Raw genomic sequence first — 19,746 nt, forward strand, 5'->3', positions numbered from 1 at the left:
TTGTAGGCAGATTGAAAGCACCTTATACAGTGGTAGCTGTAGTTTCTCCTTTGAAATTATACTACAAACTTTGCAGATTCCCTGTTTCCTAATCTTATTTTTAAATACAGGTTACAGCATCAAGTAAAAAGACACAATCTGATAGTGGCTTCATATGATGTCGTGAGGAATGACATAGATTTCTTTAGGTAAGAATTAAAACTTAGTATCAAATGTGATGAGACTCAATATTTTCCTGCCTCAGAGACTCTTCATATAGTTCCTGACATACAGTAAAAGATGCTACACTTTTTTGTTTATTCTCCCTTAGAAATATTAAATTTAACTACTGTATTCTGGATGAAGGCCATGTCATCAAAAATGGAAAAACAAAATTGTCAAAAGCAGTAAAACAACTGACTGCTAATTACAGGATTATTCTTTCTGGAACACCAATCCAGGTAATTATTTACTTTTTTCTTAATATTTGCCATGTGGAGAGAAGGGCTGGCATTGGGCAGTGAATTAAAGAAGAGGTTGTTTTTTGTTTTTTTTTTTAGTTTATAGGAATGATAATTTCCTATAATTATCTTGCTGTTATAATGGTTCCTTTGGCATCTAGCAGTATCTGAGCAAACCAGCTTTTAAAAATCGTATTTAAAATGTAATTTTAGGCTATGTAAATAGAACTCTTGTGTCCGAAGTATGGGAGACATTAGACTCTTTACCACACTGGCGATTCTCCCTCTGCAGTATTATACTACAATCTGATTTAACATTGAAAAGCTAGAGTTGATTCAGAGGTGAGTCATCATATAGTGGAGATGTGAATACCTGAGGTTAGGAGGCAGTTGAAGGGAAGAGATTGCAGAAGTTAATCTTGGAAAAGGAAGGAAACGGGTGAGTATGTCTGTGTCTTCTGATACTTTTGAGAGATTCTGTTATCTTCCAGAGGAATTGATTGCAAATGTTCACACCTAGCGTGGATAGCCAACTCTGATGGGAACATACCCTCTATCATTCTCCAGTTAGCGAGAGGGTAAATACCAAGTGATCTCGGAGATTCCTTCTGACTCTAAAATAATTGATGGTCCTTTATGTATTTGTTACTTTTCTTTTAAATTTATTTTTGGTAATGGACTGATTATTATAAGTTTTAGGGTTTTATCCATTAAGTGAACACTACAGATTTTAATAACCACAAGAGATAACTTAATTACAAGCATTTAAAAATTTAATAGAAGTATGAAAAAGTACATTTAAAAGGGAAAAAAGAGGGGCCCAGCCCGGTGGCACAGCGGTTAAGTGTGCGTGCTCTGCTTCGGTGGCCCAGGGTTCACAGTTTCAGATCCCCGGGCACGCATTGATGTACCACTTGTCAAGCCATGCTGTGGAAGGCGTCCCACATATAAAGTAGAGGAAGATGGGCACGGATGTTAGCCCAGGGCCAATCTTCCTCAGCAAAAAAGAAAGGAGGATTGGCATTGGATGTTAGCTCAGGGCTGATCTTCCTCACCAAAAATAAAATAAATACATAAAAGGGAAAAAAGACTCTTTAGACTTGAATTATCAAGATTTGTTTTGCTTCAATTTAAACTTATATGGAAACTTCACAGTATTTTTAAATAGGTTATTGCTTTCACAACAAAAGAAGGTTTTTAAAATTTTTTTGTTCATTTGCTTAAAGGCCCCCTTTCTTTCAGCCTTCCCCACCTGAATAATTTAGTTCTGAAGCTATAAACTGGGTTTCTGCACCAAAGAGCCAGATTAGCCCAGAGTCGGGGGGCGTAGCCTAAGTGGGATTAAAAGGGTGTCCATACGGGAGGGTAGCCCAGCAGGGTGAGGAGGGGTTCTGGAAGGGCTAAAGGGGTGGTGGGATGGTACCTTAGTATCCACACATATTGGGAAAGCATCCAAAATGAAAAAGTGCTGATTTCTTTTTTTTTCATGAAAGAACCTGTGCCTGTTCCTCATGGCCCATAAATACTGGGTAGACTTGACCTATAACCAAACTCTTCTGAGTTTTTCTTTGTTAAAGAATGGTGATGTTGGCCAAATTCTTTAAATCTTGCTGTTTATTTGAGTCTCAGAGTTAAAAGAATCAGAAACATATTCATCCTGCTCTTCTATTTACTACTTGTAATGCCACCAGTGGGATTTAAATACTATAGACCAAGGCTTATTCTGGTGGAAGAGACTTGAAAATTTCCTCCAAATAGGATAGAGTATTTTCTCCAAGGATGCTGACTTGAATTTTACACATTTAAAATATAGACTTATGCCATATACCTAAAAATGTATTGATAAGGTCTCATCTATGTCATCATAATGGGCTTTCATTAATGTTCCATTTTTTAAGTATAAGGAAATAATCCCAGTATCATATATAACTAGTTTTCCTTTCTTATATTCAGAACAACGTTTTGGAGCTGTGGTCATTATTTGATTTCCTCATGCCAGGATTTTTGGGCACTGAACGCCAGTTTGCTGCTCGATATGGTAAACCTATATTAGCAAGTAGGGATGCTCGAAGTTCCAGTCGAGAACAAGAAGCAGGTATGAAAAAGAGATATAATTATAGAGTCTGTGTAAGTGAATATAATTTATTCCTAACTTTTTTGAAGCTATTTTCTCTTATTAACAGGTGTTCTTGCGATGGATGCACTGCATCGCCAAGTCCTGCCATTTCTTTTGAGAAGAATGAAAGAAGATGTTTTGCAGGATCTTCCACCCAAAATTATTCAAGACTATTATTGTACTCTTAGTCCCCTCCAGGTTAGGAATCTGGCGATTTTGTTTGTGGTTGTTGGTAGTATGTTTATTAGTAGAATGTTTTGAATAAGCCACAAAAATATTGAATAAAGGGGATTAGTCTTTGGTTTTATCACTCTAATCTAGCTTCTACTTCTCTAGACTTTAGGAATATTCTTTTTCAAACAGATGTAGATAAGACCTAAATGAATCTATTTGGATATGTGCATTTTGAATAGAGCATTAAAACAAAATCCAGTATCATAGTTGCTTTCTTACATGTCTAGTTAATTTAAAAAGTTGCAGGGTTAAATTGATGAAGAAGTAAGCAAATGTTTATAAGGGCCAGAAATCTGCCTATAATGTCATATCCTCACAACAGCATTATAGGTATTGTCAATCCCCATTTTTGCAAATAAGGAAAGTGAAGCTCAGAAAATGTTAAGTAACTTGCTCAAGGTTACATAGCTAATATACATCAGGGCTGAGTTTCAAACCTTGGGAAGTGGAACCTTATCCCTTTTAAAGTATTATTGCATTGCCAATAAATTTTTGAAATAAGGTTTGACTTCTGTACAGTTCTGATTTTGTACATAGAGAACATTATCAGGGGAACTTACTGTATGCCTTTCCTTGTGTAGTATTTTGTAAGGGAAAACTGTCCCTTGTCTTAGTAAGACATGGCCTATAATCAGAATTGTCTATTTGAGTATTTACTTTATGTTCTAGGTGAGTATATGTCAATCTATTTCAGTATTATGAGTTGATTTAGTATGGTCAAATGAATAAAAGTTATACAGACACAACCAGAAACTCACCTTCTTTCCCCTCCAGTGTTTAGATAGTTAACCTATTAGTCAGCATTTATCTATACAACTTGAGTTTAGTGGGTAGGACATTAATCTAGATGCTAAGAGCTCTGTGTTTATTTATATGATCTACCTCATCTCTTTGGGCCTTCATTCCTCATTTGTAAAAATTGGATTAATATTTCTTGAAAGGAATATTTTAAAGGTAATGAGATGAAGACTTTTTAAAGTAAGTACAATATAGAAAAGTGCCATATGAAAAAAATCTGTGGTGATAGACTGGTGGTGGTATTATAACAGCATAGAACACATTTAAGTAGTCTGGAGGAAGGGAGCTGGCGAAGGAAGTGACATTTGGCATCCACAGGTTTTTATTCTCTGACTTCTGTTCTTTAGCACTCTAGATTTTCTTCCCTTTCACATTATTTTAGCATGTACAAGGCAGGAACCCAGATCCCAGTGTAATGCTTTAAACTTGATGTGAGGGGCCAGCCCAGTTAGGTTCGCATGTTCTGCTTCAGCGGCCTGGGGTTCGCTGGTTTGGATCCTGGGCACGGACCTACTCACTGCTCATCAAGCTATGCTGAGGCGGCATCCCACATAGAAGAACTAGAAGGACCTACAACTGGGATATACAACTATGTACTGAGGCTTTGGGGAGAAAAAAGAAAAAGAGGAAGATTGGCAACAGATGTTAGCTCAGAGCAAATCTTTCTCAGCAAAATAAATAAATAAATAAAAATTAAAAAAAAAACTTGATGTGAGTTCCCCTTTTAGGCAGCAGTACTATTCTTTTACAACTTGGTCTCTATCTTAGGTACCTATAGAACGTACCCATAGGGTCTTCACCACTTCACTTAAGGAAGATTTGTTTGATTTTCTTGTAAGAGTTCAGGTTCTCTTTTATTGATAATGTATTTATCTTCCTGAAAAGAGTGGAAAAATTGAATCTAGTTTTTGGCACCAAACATAATGTGTTATACTTGTTTTCTAAATGTGATTTTAAAAGAATCCACCAAGATGCAGTGGATAATCTAATCACTGGTGAAGTGGTGAATCAGAATTTATTTTCTTTAATAAGGGCTGATTTAAATTACTTTGGCCTTTGCATTTAGGTTTTGAATAATTGAAAATAAATATACTTACTGTATTCATGGGGGCACTTTTACAGGTTCAGCTCTATGAGGATTTTGCTAAGTCTCGCGCCAAGTGTGATGTTGATGAAACGGTTTCTTCAGCTGCACTTTCTGAAGAAACTGAAAAACCAAAGCTTAAAGCTACAGGCCATGTATTCCAGGTATAGATTACAGTCCACTTCTTAAATGTTGTTGAAGAATGTTCTTCAATGCAGCACTTTTTACGTGGAACACTGAACTATGATTTTATTTAAATTTATTCAATGTTGTGTATACATTCTTGAAAATAGGTAAAAGTACCAAATTATTTTCATATTCATAATTAGTAATTAAATATTAAATGTACAAGATGCAATATACATTTGTACGTTACATGAAAAGAAGAGTTTTAGAGAATCTTTTGCTTTCCATTAAAAAAAATATTAGAACTCCTACCACAAGGCAGTAATTTTTCTAAGCTCAGTGGTTAATTAAAACAGTGGACAAAACAGACTTCTTCCCTTGTAGAGATGAAAAATGAGTAAGTAAGTAAAATACATATTATGTAAGAGAAAAAGCAGAGTATGGGGTTATATAGTAAAAGAGTCAGGGTAGTTTTGGTTTTTAATAGAGGGATCAGGGGTGGCCTGACTGAGAAGGTGACATTTGAACAGAGATCTGGAGGAGGACTGAGGCATGCAGATAGGTAGGGGGAAGCAATTCCAGCCAGAAGATACCAAACGTAGAGAAGTCCTGAGTTAGATGATGCCTCATGTACTTGAGGGAATAGCAAACAAAAAAGAGATGGAAAGTGTTAACTCAACTTTTTTCTTTCCCTTTTGAAATAATCAGCATAGAAAACCTCCCAAACCCCTTGCCACCAATAAAGTAAATACGGTAGTATTTTTAAAGATAGAAAAGGGAAAAGGTGGCTGTGAAGGCTTATACCTCTCCCACAGTTTCTGAGTGCCCAGCAGTCTCTTGAGCCTTGTCAGTGGAGCTTACTGTGCCAAGGGTGAGACCCAAATCATAAGCCAAGTAAAAGGCAAAAGAGAAACAGTGTGGCTGAATCAGAGAAAAGAAAAAAGAAATCCTATAGGGTGGTGATTCTCAAACACAACCACTTGAAATAACCACCTAGCTCCACTTTTCCCTCCCCCATACCAGACCTACGGAATCAGAATACTGTATAGAGGGGAGAGACTTACAGACTTACATGGTCCTCAAGAAATTTTTACACCCACTAAAGTTTGAGAAACCCTTCTTTAGGAAATGATGCCTGGTTCTAGAAGCATCTGTAAGCATTATCAGGCACTTGGAGTGGGAAAGGGTTAACTATAGAAGCTAATGAATAAGAAGCTCATTTTCTAGTGGGGGAAACAGACATAAACAGTACAATTTATACAAGTTATAAATGCTCTCAAAAATAAATACAAACTGCACAAGAAGCACAGATGAAGGAATCACAAGATATTTGAACTGGTTCTTGAAGACTGAGTAGGAGTAGCGAGAAGAGGAAGAAAGGCATTCTGTACAGATGGAATAGCATAGGAAAAGATACTGACATAGAAACATTTTTGGCATGTAAAGTGGACTTGTATATACCTTTTTTTACCCCTTAAAGGCATTACAGTACTTACGTAAACTGTGCAACCATCCAGCATTAGTCTTAACACCTCAACATCCAGAGTTCAAGAGTACTACTGAAAAACTGGCAGTTCAGAATTCTTCTCTTCATGATATTCAACATGCCCCTAAACTCTCAGCTTTGAAACAAGTAAGTAGGTCTTTTAAGTGTTAGATGAGTGTTGTGCATTCTAGACCTGTAACACTAGGTAAATTTGCTTTTTCAAAAGATTACTGATATATTTACTACTTTTATTTTTTAATTTGGTAAAATTTTTGGTATAGCTTTTTTAAAAATTGTGGTAAAATATATATCGCCTAATGTATGCCATTTTAATGATGTTTAAGTGTACAATTCTGTGTCATCAATTACATTCGTAATGTTGTGTGACCATCACCATTATTTATTTCTAAAATTTTTCCATCACCCAAACAGAAACTCTGTATTCATTAAGCAAAAACTTCCCATTCTCCTTTCTCCCAACCCCTGGTACCCTCTTATCTACTTTCTGTCTGAATTTGCCTGTTCTAAATATTTCATGGAAGTGGAATCATACAATATTTGTCCTTTTGTGACTCACTTATTTTCAAGGTTCATTCATGTTGTAGCATGCATCAGTACTTCATTTTTATGACTGAATAATATTCCATCATTATTATGGTAATGATGTATATACCACATTTTGTTTATCCAGTCACGTGTTGATAGACACTTGGGTTGTTCCTACCTTGTGGCTATTGTGAATAATGCTGCAGTGAACATTTGCTTATAAGTATCTGTTTGAGTCCCTCTTTTCATTTCTTTTGGATATAGACCTAGGAGTGGAATTGCTGGATCATACAGCAATTCTATGTTTAACTTTTTCAGGAACCGCCAAACTGTTTTCCACAGTTGGCTGTACCACTTGCATTCCCCTCAGCAGTGTGCCAGCGTTCCAATTTCTCCACATCCTTGCCAACACTTATTTTCCTTTTTTTTTTTTTTAAATTATAGCCATCCCAGTAGGTATGAAGTGGTATCTCATTGTTTTGTGTTGTTGTTGTTTTTAATTGGACAGTATTTTTGTGTGTGTGTGTGTGTGAGGAAGATCAGCCCTGAGCTAACATCCGTGCTAATCCTCCTCTTTTTGCTGAGGAAGAGTGGCACTGGGCTAACATCTATGCCTATCCTCCTCCACTTTATATGGGACGCTGCCACAACATAGCCTGACAAGCGGTGCGTCGGTGTGCGCCCGGGATCCGAACCCGGGCCGCTGGCAGCGGAGCACACGCACTTAGCCACTAAGCCACAGGGCTGGCCCAGTATTTTTATTTTTTTTATTTAAAAAAAATTTTTTTTGAGGTAACATTGGTTTTTAACATTATATAAATTTCAGGTGTACATCATTTTCTCATTGTTGATTTGATGTGCTGTCCCTAATGACTAATGATGCTGAGCATCTTTTCATGTGCTTATTGGACATTTGTATATCTTCTTTGGAGAAATGCCTATTTATGCCCTTTGACCATTTTTTAATTGGATTGTTTGTTTTTTGGTTGAGTTTTAGGAGTTCTTTTACATTCCAGATATTAAGCCCTTATCAGATATATGATTTGCAAATACTTTCTCCCATTCTGTAGATTCTTTTCACTTTCTCCGTAATGTCTTCTGTCATTTCTGATAAGAAATCAGGTGTTAATCTTATTGAGGATACCTTTTACATGATGAATCACTTTTCTCTTGCTGCCTTCAAGATTCTCTCTCTGTCTTTCAATGGTTTGATTATAATGTGTGTCATTGTGGAACTCTTTGAGTTTATTTTACTGGGAGCTGCCTACTCTGCCATTTTGCTCATGTCACTCTCTTGGTATAGCTTTTAAAAATGGAATTTTAAAAAATTCTAAGGTTTCAAAAGGTTAAATTAAAAGGACTGATTTCAAGCACCAAAATGTTAATGCTAATATCATTTAGTTCTAACTAGTCTTAAAAAGTAATATCTTACAGTAAAATCTGGACTTTAGTAATTGTTTTAGCTTTCTGTAGTTACTCTGGCCTAAATTTCATTGACCAAACTTTGTATATAAAATGTTCATTATTTTCTTAACATAGCTGATACATTAGATAAAGCTGTAAGATATACTTACTCCAGGAATCAGCTAATTAGATCTATTTTCAAGTAAAAATTGAATTTCGTCCACATTTTAATTATACTGCAGGCTTTAAATTATTTTTTAGTTTATCTTTTGGTACATTATTTTTTCCTGCCATTATTACTTGAACTGATCTCTTATTTTAGAGTGCTTTATCACCCTGAAGTGTCTGGAATTCAGATGCTTTAGAACTCTGCAACTTAGGCCCAGATTGTTTCTGGCCATACTCATGGAGGGCTTTTCTAGAACCATTCTTTTCCATTTTCTCAGTTCTTTTCAGCCATTCAGAGTAAAGGTTCTGTCGCAAAGAGAACCTACCTAACCTTTCCTCTTTCCTTCTTTCTTTCCTCCGTTCCTTCCTTCCTCCCCACCTCACCTTTCCTCTCCTCCCCTCCCTCCCTTTCCTCTAAAATATGTACTCTCTGAAATAGGGGAGAGGTCTTACTTGCTTTTTAAAAATCTGGCACTAGAAATATAGAAACAGGTTTATCAGCAAGTAATAGTACCAGAAGTATTTAATATTGCCAGAACCAGAATTTTAAAATTTCAGGAAACTGGAATGAAGAACTGAAACTCTAAGTGAAATTTAATGGAGATAAGCAGAGTCAATTTTAAAAGAAAACACTTAGGTAAATATAGATTCTATCAGACTTGGGAAACATTTCATACAGGGTAAAGTTGAGTTTGATTTGATGGCAGGTTCACTATAAACCTACTAGATGAATTAGTTGCCAGTAAATCTAATATGATCTTAGGTGGGATTAATAACAGTGTAATGGCCAAAATGAGGGCATCATAGTTTCACTGTATTTTATACCAGTCAGACCAAATTTTGAATATCATTTATAGTTTTGGGCACTAAGTGGAAGATCAGAATAATCTAGAAACCATTTTATATGAGGAAAACCTTGAAAAACCTAGGGTAATTTAGCCTCTGCTGAAGTTAGGGCAAAATGAAATTAAATTGCTCTCTGGAGAGGCAGCTGGCCTCTCAGACACCCGTATCAGGTGACCTTGGTGACCATTTTCTAGAGTTTAGTAATCAACTTTTCAAGGCCACAAACTAGATTTTGTAAGGCTACTTGGTGGTCATCACTCTCTCAGGGCAGACTCAGGTTATCAGAGATGATTGGGAAAACCAGAAGGCCAGTTCTGCTGCCGCACAAGAATACTTACATCATATGATCTGTCCATACAACCCAGCAGGATAGCCACACTGAAATAAGATTATATTAGGAAGATTGTCTGATAAGTGTGGACTTGGAGAAGAAGTCTTAGTTGAATGTTCTTAATATGACTGGTTATCTGGAAAGTTTGTGATATTGCTGCACAAGGGACTGAGATAATTCAATGTGCATGACATGGACATTCTGATAAATTCTGTCTCCAGAACTCCTATTTTATAGCAGCCATGTAGAATATCCCACTGATGATATCACATTCTTTATACTGGGTACCACACAGTAGATCCCACACAGTCATACTCTCATAAAACACCCTAGAGAGGATTTTTAAAAAGAAATTTAGCTTGGTTAGTAATCTGATTACAGATTTAGGGGCAAATGGTAGAGATAATTACATTTATCAAATTTCTTTATTCCACTTGGAGACATTCCTTGGTAGTACACTAAATGCCTACTCTACTCTCAAAGAGGGGAAAACACTTAGGGCAATCTAATAAAAATTTAAAATTTAAGGGCAGTTGGGTAGAAGAGAAAGTACATTTGTTCTTCCCCCAGCATCAAATTATGACAACACTAGTGAAGTGTTATCTACCAGGGAAGCTCATTATAGACTCAATGCCCAAAGTTTTTATTGAGTCTGATCACATAGACTCCCTCTGCCTAGTACATACCAAAATTCTGGACTCTCAGAAAGAAAGCAGCTCTCAGCATAAATCATATTGTTTGCACAACAATTTAAGCACAGTAAGCCACCCTTATCAGTTAGAGAATGATGGGAAGACTCCCAAAATCCAATTTCCTAGACTTCTTTCAGCCAAGCAGGACTTTCTAAGAAAAGCAGTTCAGACCTACTGTGTTAACTTTTTTTCTGCCCAATACCCTGAGAGTTTTACATTGAATTTGGAGTTTGTCTGGGTGGCCTTTTGGTTATCTTTCCCATCTGAGCTTTTGGTTTTCTAAGTAACTTTCATGAGTAGAAAAGAGAAAGCATCCTGCATTAAGGTCTTACATTTTGAGCAGAATTTAGTATCTAAGATCCTAGGGATGAAGAAGATTACTACTGGGTACATTAGTTTCCCAAACTGATCTAAAAATGATTCTCTTGGATTTTGTTCACTCATTTATTTATTGTACCTGCTGCGTGCCAGGCACTGAACCACTTAAATAGCAGGAAATACAAAAGATCTATAGCAATGTGGTTCTTGCTATTAAAGATCTTGGTCTACAGATGTAGTAGTAAGCTCAGGAATCCAAGAGATCTAGCTAGATGCTGCTTTTGGTTCTTCTTTCTCTTTTGTAATTTTGACTTCTGTCAAATTTAGCTGTTTTATTATGTTTTCTTCATACCGTAGTCTCTCATAACCCTTCACGAACCATTTTGCCTGGGTGTCTTCATTGTCATTACTTTCAATAAACATGTATTGAGGCTCTAGTGAGCCTTAAGGAACTAAGGAGAGGAGAGAAAGGCCGGTTAGAGAACCTTTTGAAGAGGTGACCAGGAAATTCTAAGCCTGAGCACCTCAAAAACTAGTTCCAGATGCTATAAGGTGACAGATTACAGCCAAAATGCTAATCTGCTTTCCAGGTTTAGGTAAGTTTAACCTTTTCTCACCGCAAAGATAAATATTCATCACAGTGAGATTGGTTGCCTACTTTTATTGAACACCGGTATAACAACTGATTCTTTTTTCAAGTTGCTGTTGGACTGTGGTTTGGGAAATGGCAGCACTTCAGAGAGTGGCACAGAGTCTGTTGTGGCCCAGCACAGGATACTGATCTTCTGTCAGCTTAAAAGCATGCTTGATATAGTAGAACATGATCTTCTCAAACCTCACTTACCCTCTGTCACTTATTTGAGATTAGATGGCAGCATACCTCCCGGTCAGAGGCATTCCATTGTTTCACGGTAAGTGGCTTCTAAAACTCTTATAAGTCAAGCTGTAGTCAGTGTATTATTACTTACATAGAAGTTTGCCTTATGAAATATTTTCTTTGGCTAAATATCTGCATATATGTTTTATTATTATAATTCAACCCAACTAAACCCTTGTTAAAATATAGAACCACAGAAATATAATTGAATAGTAGAAAAAAAATGTGACTGAATTAGGAAAGCACTCTGAAGGGCATGAAAGAAATTTAAGGCATCAACAAAAAATAGATAACTACTTTCCCCTCACCTTTTTGGGGGGTTGGGGTGGGAGGAAGCAAACAAGTAGCTTAGCTAAGATCTCTATCCTGATCCCTATGTCTCTGCTGAGAATGAATTGAAGCTGGCCCAGCTAGGAAGCAGAATTGGTGAGGGTAGTGTTGCTTAAGAGTGGTGTGCACCCTCTGGTTTAGAAATCTCGGGTTGGCTTTTTAAAATTCAGATTCCTAGGTTCTGTCCCAGACCTGCTGACTTCAAGAGTAAGCATTTTTAACAAGCATCCGTAGGAGACTGTTAGGCCCAATACAGTTAGAGACACACGAAGGGGCTTTGGAGGCAGACAGACTCAAATTTGACTTCTGACTCTACTACTTAGAGAGCATTCTCTTGGGCCTGTTTATCATCCACATAGCCTGAGTCTCTCTAAAATAAGGACAATGCTAATAGCCTTTTAGAGCTATTGTAACAAATAACATAATGCATATAAACTACAAAGCCCATTGCTTGACTCATAGTGAGAATGTAATAAATGGTAGCTTGGTAATAATGTTAGTTTTTTTCCTAGAAGCTACTAGAAGTCCTTTGTCAGTATCTTCTAGAATTAGTATAATAGTAGCAACCCTCAACACCCTCATCCTCTACCTTCCCTGACTGATCTAGCCTTTTCCTCCACTTTCCTCTTGTTTCCATATGTTAAAGGTTCATAGTTGGGTTTTGTCTTAATTATAGTTAGTGTTTAATTAACAATATATAAGTTAAAAAATGTAATTGATATAATTCGTTACAAATAAAAGCTATACAGAAAATAAAAATAATAAATTAAAAATTTAAGAGATTAAAGAATGAAAGTGAGAATTATTCTTTTAAAATTACCAAGCACATGGAATATAAAAAGCAGTCAGCTAAGTGTTTTCAATTTTATTTCCTAATTTAATCATTACAACTACAAAATGGATATTTTTTAAAAATTCTCAGTTAGTCTTTATCTGATTTTTTTTTGCAACTTAGTCTTGATCTGATATCCTAAAATACAACCTAATTGGACTTATTTTTGTATATGAAATTTCTGACATGTTCTAGAACACATTCTTTCTACTACTAAAGATATTATGTATATTAAAAGGAGATAGTTTCATCTCAGGTAGTCACAGAAATGTCCATATCATGGATTTTTAAAGCAGTGTTTTCATTTGTGCTATTAAACAGTTTATTAAACTGCTTAAAATTTATTAAACAGTTTCTGTTATAGGAACCTTAGAAAGAAACGTACTAATTTTTTAATATCTATACTTTTAGGTTTAATAATGATCCATCCATAGATGTTCTCTTACTTACAACTCACGTTGGTGGCCTGGGGCTTAACCTAACAGGCGCAGACACAGTGGTATTTGTGGAGCACGACTGGAATCCCATGCGTGATTTACAAGCCATGGACCGAGCCCATCGCATTGGGCAGGTAAAAAGTCACCACTCACAGGTGTTAACCTGTTCACTGGGAAAAATACTCCCCCCAAAAAGACAGAAAGCTTTGGTTTAAGTTACAACTCTGATGTTAGTAAGTGTTGTGACCTTAAGCAAGTCCCCTAATTCTGCAGCATGACTTACTCATGCATTAAATGAGGTACTGGGGCTAAGAAAACCTGGGACACTGTCCATTCCGAATATTCTATGATTCTCTACAAACATTTTAAGCTCAGGGAGCCAGATAAATAAAGCAAGCCCAATCCTAATTAGATAGTACCTAAGTACTTAGTACAAGTATGTAAGCCGCCTGACTTGGTGAACCTCAAAGCTTATCAATATTTATTTGTGTGCTACAGTTGCTTAAACTTGTTTTTCTCATTCAGAAACGTGTGGTTAACGTGTACCGATTGATAACCAGAGGAACATTGGAAGAGAAAATAATGGGTTTACAGAAATTCAAGATGAACATAGCGAATACTGTTATTAGCCAAGAGAATTCTAGTTTGCAGAGTATGGGGACAGATCAACTTCTCGATCTGTTTACTCTTGATAAGGTAAAGAACTTATACGATTTGCTCTATCTTTAATGCGTGCGTTCACAGACTGGGACTCCTTGGTGAAGGTATTAAAGGGAGCAGTAAAAGGAATTCACTTTAGTATCAACTAGACAACCCTCTGAGGGAATTTTTGACGTCCAGATAAAACTCTCCAGGATACTAGACGATGTTTGAAGTTTAACTTTCTGATTGATGTCTCCAGTGTCGTGCCCCAAGGTTTCTTTCATTAGTCCTTTCTTGCTAAAAGACAGCTATCACTCAGAGTCGGCTAGACCTAGGTCTGCATTTCTTGCCCCTGCCTCCTATTAACTGGTGACCCTAGGCAAAATAGCTTCTCTGAGCATCTACACCCGGGGAAGGATAACAATGCCTGTATTACTATGTGGTTGTGAAGATAAAATGAAATAATATATGTAAGCACTTAGGGTACCTAGTATAGATTCTCAATAAATAGTAGCCATTATTGTTATTGTGGATGATGGAACTAGTACATCAGATAACAATCCATAATCAAAGGATACACCAGCTGAAAATATTGGTCAGTCTAACAATGTAAAACTAATAGGGTTTGATTTAAAGTCCTGTATAGGTTCAGAAAATCAGCTGTATACTCACCAGAAGTTTTGGTGAGAAATGGCCTTATATTATGTAATTAAACTGGCTGTAATAACAGAATTGTAATGTCCAAATCTGAAAGAAAGTAGTTCCACTGTACTCTGTGTGTAAAGCCACATTTAGAATATCATGTCTGGTTCTGGGCACTGCATTTTAAACAGTAATGAATTAGTAAGTCCCCAAAAGATGACCAGAATGGAGGAAGGTTCTTCAATCATGTCATATAAGGAAAGGTTGAAAGAACAAGATATGTGTAACCTAGAAAAAAGAAGGCTCAAAGAAACATGGATTGCTGTCTTCAAATAGCTTTTATTCTGTTTGAAAGAATATTCTTATGGGTGACTTTCACTGAGCAGAACTGGGCTCAGGAGGATGTTGCAGGGAAACAAAGGATTCTATTGGGACAACTGGCAAAATTTGAATGTGGGCTATATAATTAGATCATTTTAATGTATCAGTATTAAACTTCCTTATTTTGATCTTTGTACTTTGGTTATTCAAGAGAAGGTCTTTGCTCTTGGGAATACATTGCTGATTCCTATCTAGGGATAAAGGGGCACAATGTCTACAACTTACTCTCAAATGGTTTTGGGAAAAAGCTGATAATTATATATTTGACTAATACATATACATATACACATATGTATATATATAGGGGAGAGAATGACCAAGCCACTGTTGACACAGTGAACAATAAGTTCTTTGTAATGTTCTTATTAATCTTGAAATTCTTCCCAAATAAAAAGCTTAAAATGACAGATAAAATTATTAGAGCTGTGGGAAAGTAGAATAGGCTATCTTATGAGATCATGAACTTCCCCATCACTTGAAGTGTTTAACTGGTTTTTTGTTTTTTTTATGTGAGGAAGATCAGCCCTGAGCTAACATCCATGCCAATCCTCCTCTTTTTGCTGAGGAAGACTGGCCCTGGGCTAACATCCATGCCCATCTTCCTCTACTTTACATGGGACGCCACCACAGCATGGCCTGACAAGCGATGCATCCGTGCGTGCCCGGGATCCAAACCTGGGCCGCCAGCAGCGGAGCGCGAGCACTTAACCGCTATGCCATGGGGCTGGCCCCTAACTCTGTTGAATAAGTACAGTGTTAGAAATAAGTGTGATATATTACAGGAAAATATAATTTTTGAAGTTAATAATCTTTCATTTTATCTTTCTGCCAATTTTTCTTAAGGATGGCAAAGCAGAAAAAGCTGACACCTCTACTTCTGGAAAAGCAAGTATGAAATCAATTCTTGAAAACCTGAGTGATCTTTGGGATCAAGAGCAATATGATTCAGAGTACAGCCTGGAAAATTTTATGCATTCTCTCAAGTAACTATCAAATATTGTAAATGCAATTGCTGCTAGTTCAGTTACATTTCTGCTGATATTCAGCAAATTTCAAAGTTTATGGTGAACTTTTAGCTCAATGTGTAAATAGATCTGAAGAATATTCAGCATAACGCTGGTTCTTGTTTCACTGGGGGGAACAAGTTATTCTCAAATATTTGCACTGTATTAAATTTAAATGTTAATGTGAAATGGTTTAAATTTTACATGCTGAATAGCTGCAGAGCAGAGGAACCAAACCAGGTTTACATGTGCTACCATGAGGTGTTCTTACTGGGAACGAGCCTCCTATCTTTACCTAGTCACTTTGTACAGGATGATATCCATGAGTACTATAGTGTTCATGTACATTTTTTTCTTTTAAGTATAACTTGTTTTTATAAATGATTAATAATAGGGCTTTTTTGTATAAAAGCCTCAATGAGCCATAATTTTAAGGATAATGACTACGAATATTGGTCACTCTTGGAACATGAAAATCTTAGACAATGAATTGAACCAGGCCCTTGGTGGAAACCTTTATATATTTAATGCAGATGCATAGTGTTTTTCAAATCTTTAACATCATTTTGTCAACTTTTAAAATATATCAACTATTCTAAATACAGGTAGTGGTCTATTTAAGGCTCTCATAACATCCTATTAAGAGGGTGTTTTTTTTTTAATTTATCTAATGGCTAAGATATAGCCAGATTCAGAGAACATATGTACTCAATAGGTTTCAATCATATATATATAATATATTTTTTGTAACTATGAACAACTATATACAGTTTTCCAGAAATAGATTTTACACTGTTTAGAATTCCAAAACCAATGGTGAAAAGACTGTTTATTGTAGTAATGCATGACTGAAGCATAAAAGGGAGAAATGATTCCTTTACATACACAAACATACATAAATAGACATATCTATATGCACAGATCTTACCTATCCTGCATCCAAAAAGGTGCTTGGTATTGGCACTAAAATCATGTAGTTATACTGGGCAGCAATAATAATTGAGCATGAAGCTGATTAACATGTTAGAAAAGTGAGCTCAGTGGTGAGGGTGGGTATATGTATATAGATATGCATGTATGTGTATGTATATAATTTTATAAATTTCACACAAATTAATACATGCCTGTGTGCATATATATGTTTGGGATATATTTGTATATACATGTACAGTTAATAAACATCCCCAGGGTTTGTGGCTGGCCATATACATAGGCATCGGTTTAAAAACCATCAGACCTCAGCTGTAAAATAACAAGTTTTTTGTTTAAAATCATTAAAATTATACTGTTCTGCAGCATTTACACATGGACATTTGTCACATTTCAGTAGCTTTGACAACCATACTGTAACAGTAAACTTAGCATTCCACAACAGAATAAAAATAAGATTGAAACTGTAAAATATATGCAACTGTGTGTTATTTGTAGGAAATGATCACTAGAAAAAGCAAAAGACTAAAATTATTAGTTCAGATATAAAGGGTCTAAAAAAGCGCAACACCTTTTTTCTAATTAAATGGTTGGTTATTTCTTCATTGTTTAGGATTTATATTCGAATTGTACAAGACCAAAAGGAAACTCTTGACTTTATATACAACATCCATTGTACATAGCATAGCAATGGGTAACTGAGCCAGTATCCCTGAGTTGAATTTTTTTTTATTAACTATTGATTTGCTATTTCTATAGGCCAGCTATTTAACATAGCTCATAGTAATTGATATTTTCTAAGACTATGTAGAGAGCAATATATCATTAAAGAGATAGGAAGGGGCAGAAGAATTCGTACCATAAAAGTTAGTTTTTTTCCAATTTGAAAGGTCAGACAGAGCTGGAAGTCAGATGTTTAGGCAGTTTAAATTTTAAAAGATTAAAATATTTCTAGAAGCATAGACAATAAAATGATAATAGTGATTGTTTCTGAGGAGGAAAAGAGAGTTGGAGGTGAGAGGAAGACTTAGTGTGACTATAACATTTAAAAAATAACCTTTCGTGTTGTGCAAAATTAAATCACACATTCCAGCTTTCCAAATAAACAAAAACACATACAGGTAAGAACTAAGTATGCTCAATTAAGTCTCCCATTTAGAGTCACAGTACTACTGCTTAAGAATAATGGGTACATGGGGAAAATAGAACTGAGTAGTGAATGATATTAAAGACATTTATAGCTGTTAATTTTATGAACGTGATAATGATATGGTAGTTATGTCTTTTAAAATGTGTGCATATGGGAAACAAAACAAGCATGAGAGTGTTGGTAATATTTTAAGCTGGATAATGAGTTCATGGATATCCATTGTACTACTTCCCTTTTTTGTGTGTTTATTATAGAAAATTTCAGACTGTTAGAAATAACTATAGTTTGAGATTATCAGTGTCATCAGTAGTGTTTCCTGTAAAAAAATCTTAAGTTTTTAGCACTAAACAAATATTAAAATTTGGGGTTCTGGGTATAACTTTTGTTATATGTATATATATATGTATACATCTACAAACATTTCTCCAAAAAATATTCTAGTCTTTCAACAAGAGCTTATTATAATGGTAACCAGAGTGAAAGTCTCTGAGGTTGGGACTAACTGAACCAATATAATATAGCCTTATTCTTTCTGGATAGTTATAACAACTCCAAATTGATATATACCTTAAAATCCATAAAGCAAAAATAGACAAAGCTACAGAAAAGAAACGGGTAAGTCCGAGGTCACAGTGAGAGATTTTAACACACCTCTTTCAGTAGAACAAGCAGACTAGGAAAAAAGAAAGGCTACAGGATATAGATTGTTTTAATAATATAGTTAACAAACATGACTTAATTGACATAGTATATATATATATAGCTATACCTAACAACTGCAGAATACATTCTTTGAAAGCTTATGTAGAACTTGACCAAAACTGACCATATGCTGAGCCATAATACAAGTCCTGGTAAATGTCAAGAAATTAAAATCATACATGGTAGCCACTTTCTCCACTCCTATTCAAGAGAGTATAGTATTGGCATAAAGATAGATCAAAGCTATACTTGAGTTCCTTCCCAGGGGAATAAGGCAAAAAAGGAAAGCATAGGGATTAGAAAAGAAATAAAATTGTTTCTATTTACAATGAATTGTCTATGTAGAAAGTTCTGAAGAATCTACAAAAAAGCTACTAGAAGTAAGTGAGTTTAGCAGGTTCCCAGGATACATGGTCAATATACAAAAAGTCAACTGTAGGGGCTGGCCCAGGGGCATAGTGGTTAAGTTTGCACATTCTGCTTCGGCTGCCCGGGGTTTGTGGGTTTGGATCCTGGGCGTGGACCTACACACCACTCATCAAGCTGTGCTGCAACAGCATCCCACATAAAGTAGAGGAAGATTGGCAAAGGTGTTAGCTCAGCAACAATCTTCCTCAAGCAAAAAGAGGAGGATTGGCAACAGATGTTGGCTCAGGGCCAATCTTCCTCACCACCCTGCCTCAAAAAGTCAATTGTATTTATTTTTATATACTACCATTAAAAAATTGGAACTTGAAATGTTTAAACATACTTTACATGACAGCACCAAAACCTATGAAATACTTAGGTATAAGTCTTACAAAGTAAGTAAAAGGTCTGCATACTGGTAACTGCAAAAGGCTGATAAGAAAAATCAAAAAGACCTTAAAAAATGGAGAGATACACCATGTTCATGGACTGAAAACAATATTGTTAACATTTCAGTTCTCCCAAACTGATCTGTAGACACAAAGCAATTCCAATCAAAATTCCAGGAGGATATTTTGTAGAAATCAATGAACTGATTCTAAAATTTACATAGAAGGGCAAAGGAACCAGAGTAATCAAAAACAAACAGCTATGAAAAAGGAACAGTTGGAAGACTTAACATTTAAGCCAGATTTTAAAGCTTAATATAAACATATAGAAATCAAGAGAGTGTAGTATTGGCATAAAGATAGGTCAATGGAACAGAAGTAACTGCCTATAAATATTACTGACACTTATATAGTCAATTGATTTTCTACAAAA

General features: G+C 35.7%; 1 protein-coding gene across 2 annotated transcripts in view; it reads left to right on the top strand.

Moving 5' to 3' along the window:
• The window catches only part of BTAF1 (B-TFIID TATA-box binding protein associated factor 1), a 94,180-nt gene extending 75,993 nt beyond the window's left edge, over positions 1-18,187 (top strand). For both annotated transcript variants that reach the window (XM_058543528.1, XM_058543529.1), the window contains 10 exons: positions 111-188; positions 311-440; positions 2,394-2,535; positions 2,624-2,754; positions 4,711-4,836; positions 6,279-6,431; positions 11,289-11,500; positions 13,040-13,199; positions 13,591-13,761; positions 15,574-18,187. In XM_058543528.1, the coding sequence (XP_058399511.1) occupies positions 111-188; positions 311-440; positions 2,394-2,535; positions 2,624-2,754; positions 4,711-4,836; positions 6,279-6,431; positions 11,289-11,500; positions 13,040-13,199; positions 13,591-13,761; positions 15,574-15,717 (1,447 nt within the window). In that variant the 3' untranslated portion in view covers positions 15,718-18,187. The remainder of the gene's footprint in view (positions 1-110; positions 189-310; positions 441-2,393; positions 2,536-2,623; positions 2,755-4,710; positions 4,837-6,278; positions 6,432-11,288; positions 11,501-13,039; positions 13,200-13,590; positions 13,762-15,573) is intronic.
• Positions 18,188-19,746: the final 1,559 nt, after the last annotated feature.

Source organism: Diceros bicornis, chromosome 6 (genome assembly GCF_020826845.1).
Source record: "Diceros bicornis minor isolate mBicDic1 chromosome 6, mDicBic1.mat.cur, whole genome shotgun sequence".
NCBI lineage: Eukaryota > Metazoa > Chordata > Mammalia > Perissodactyla > Rhinocerotidae > Diceros > Diceros bicornis.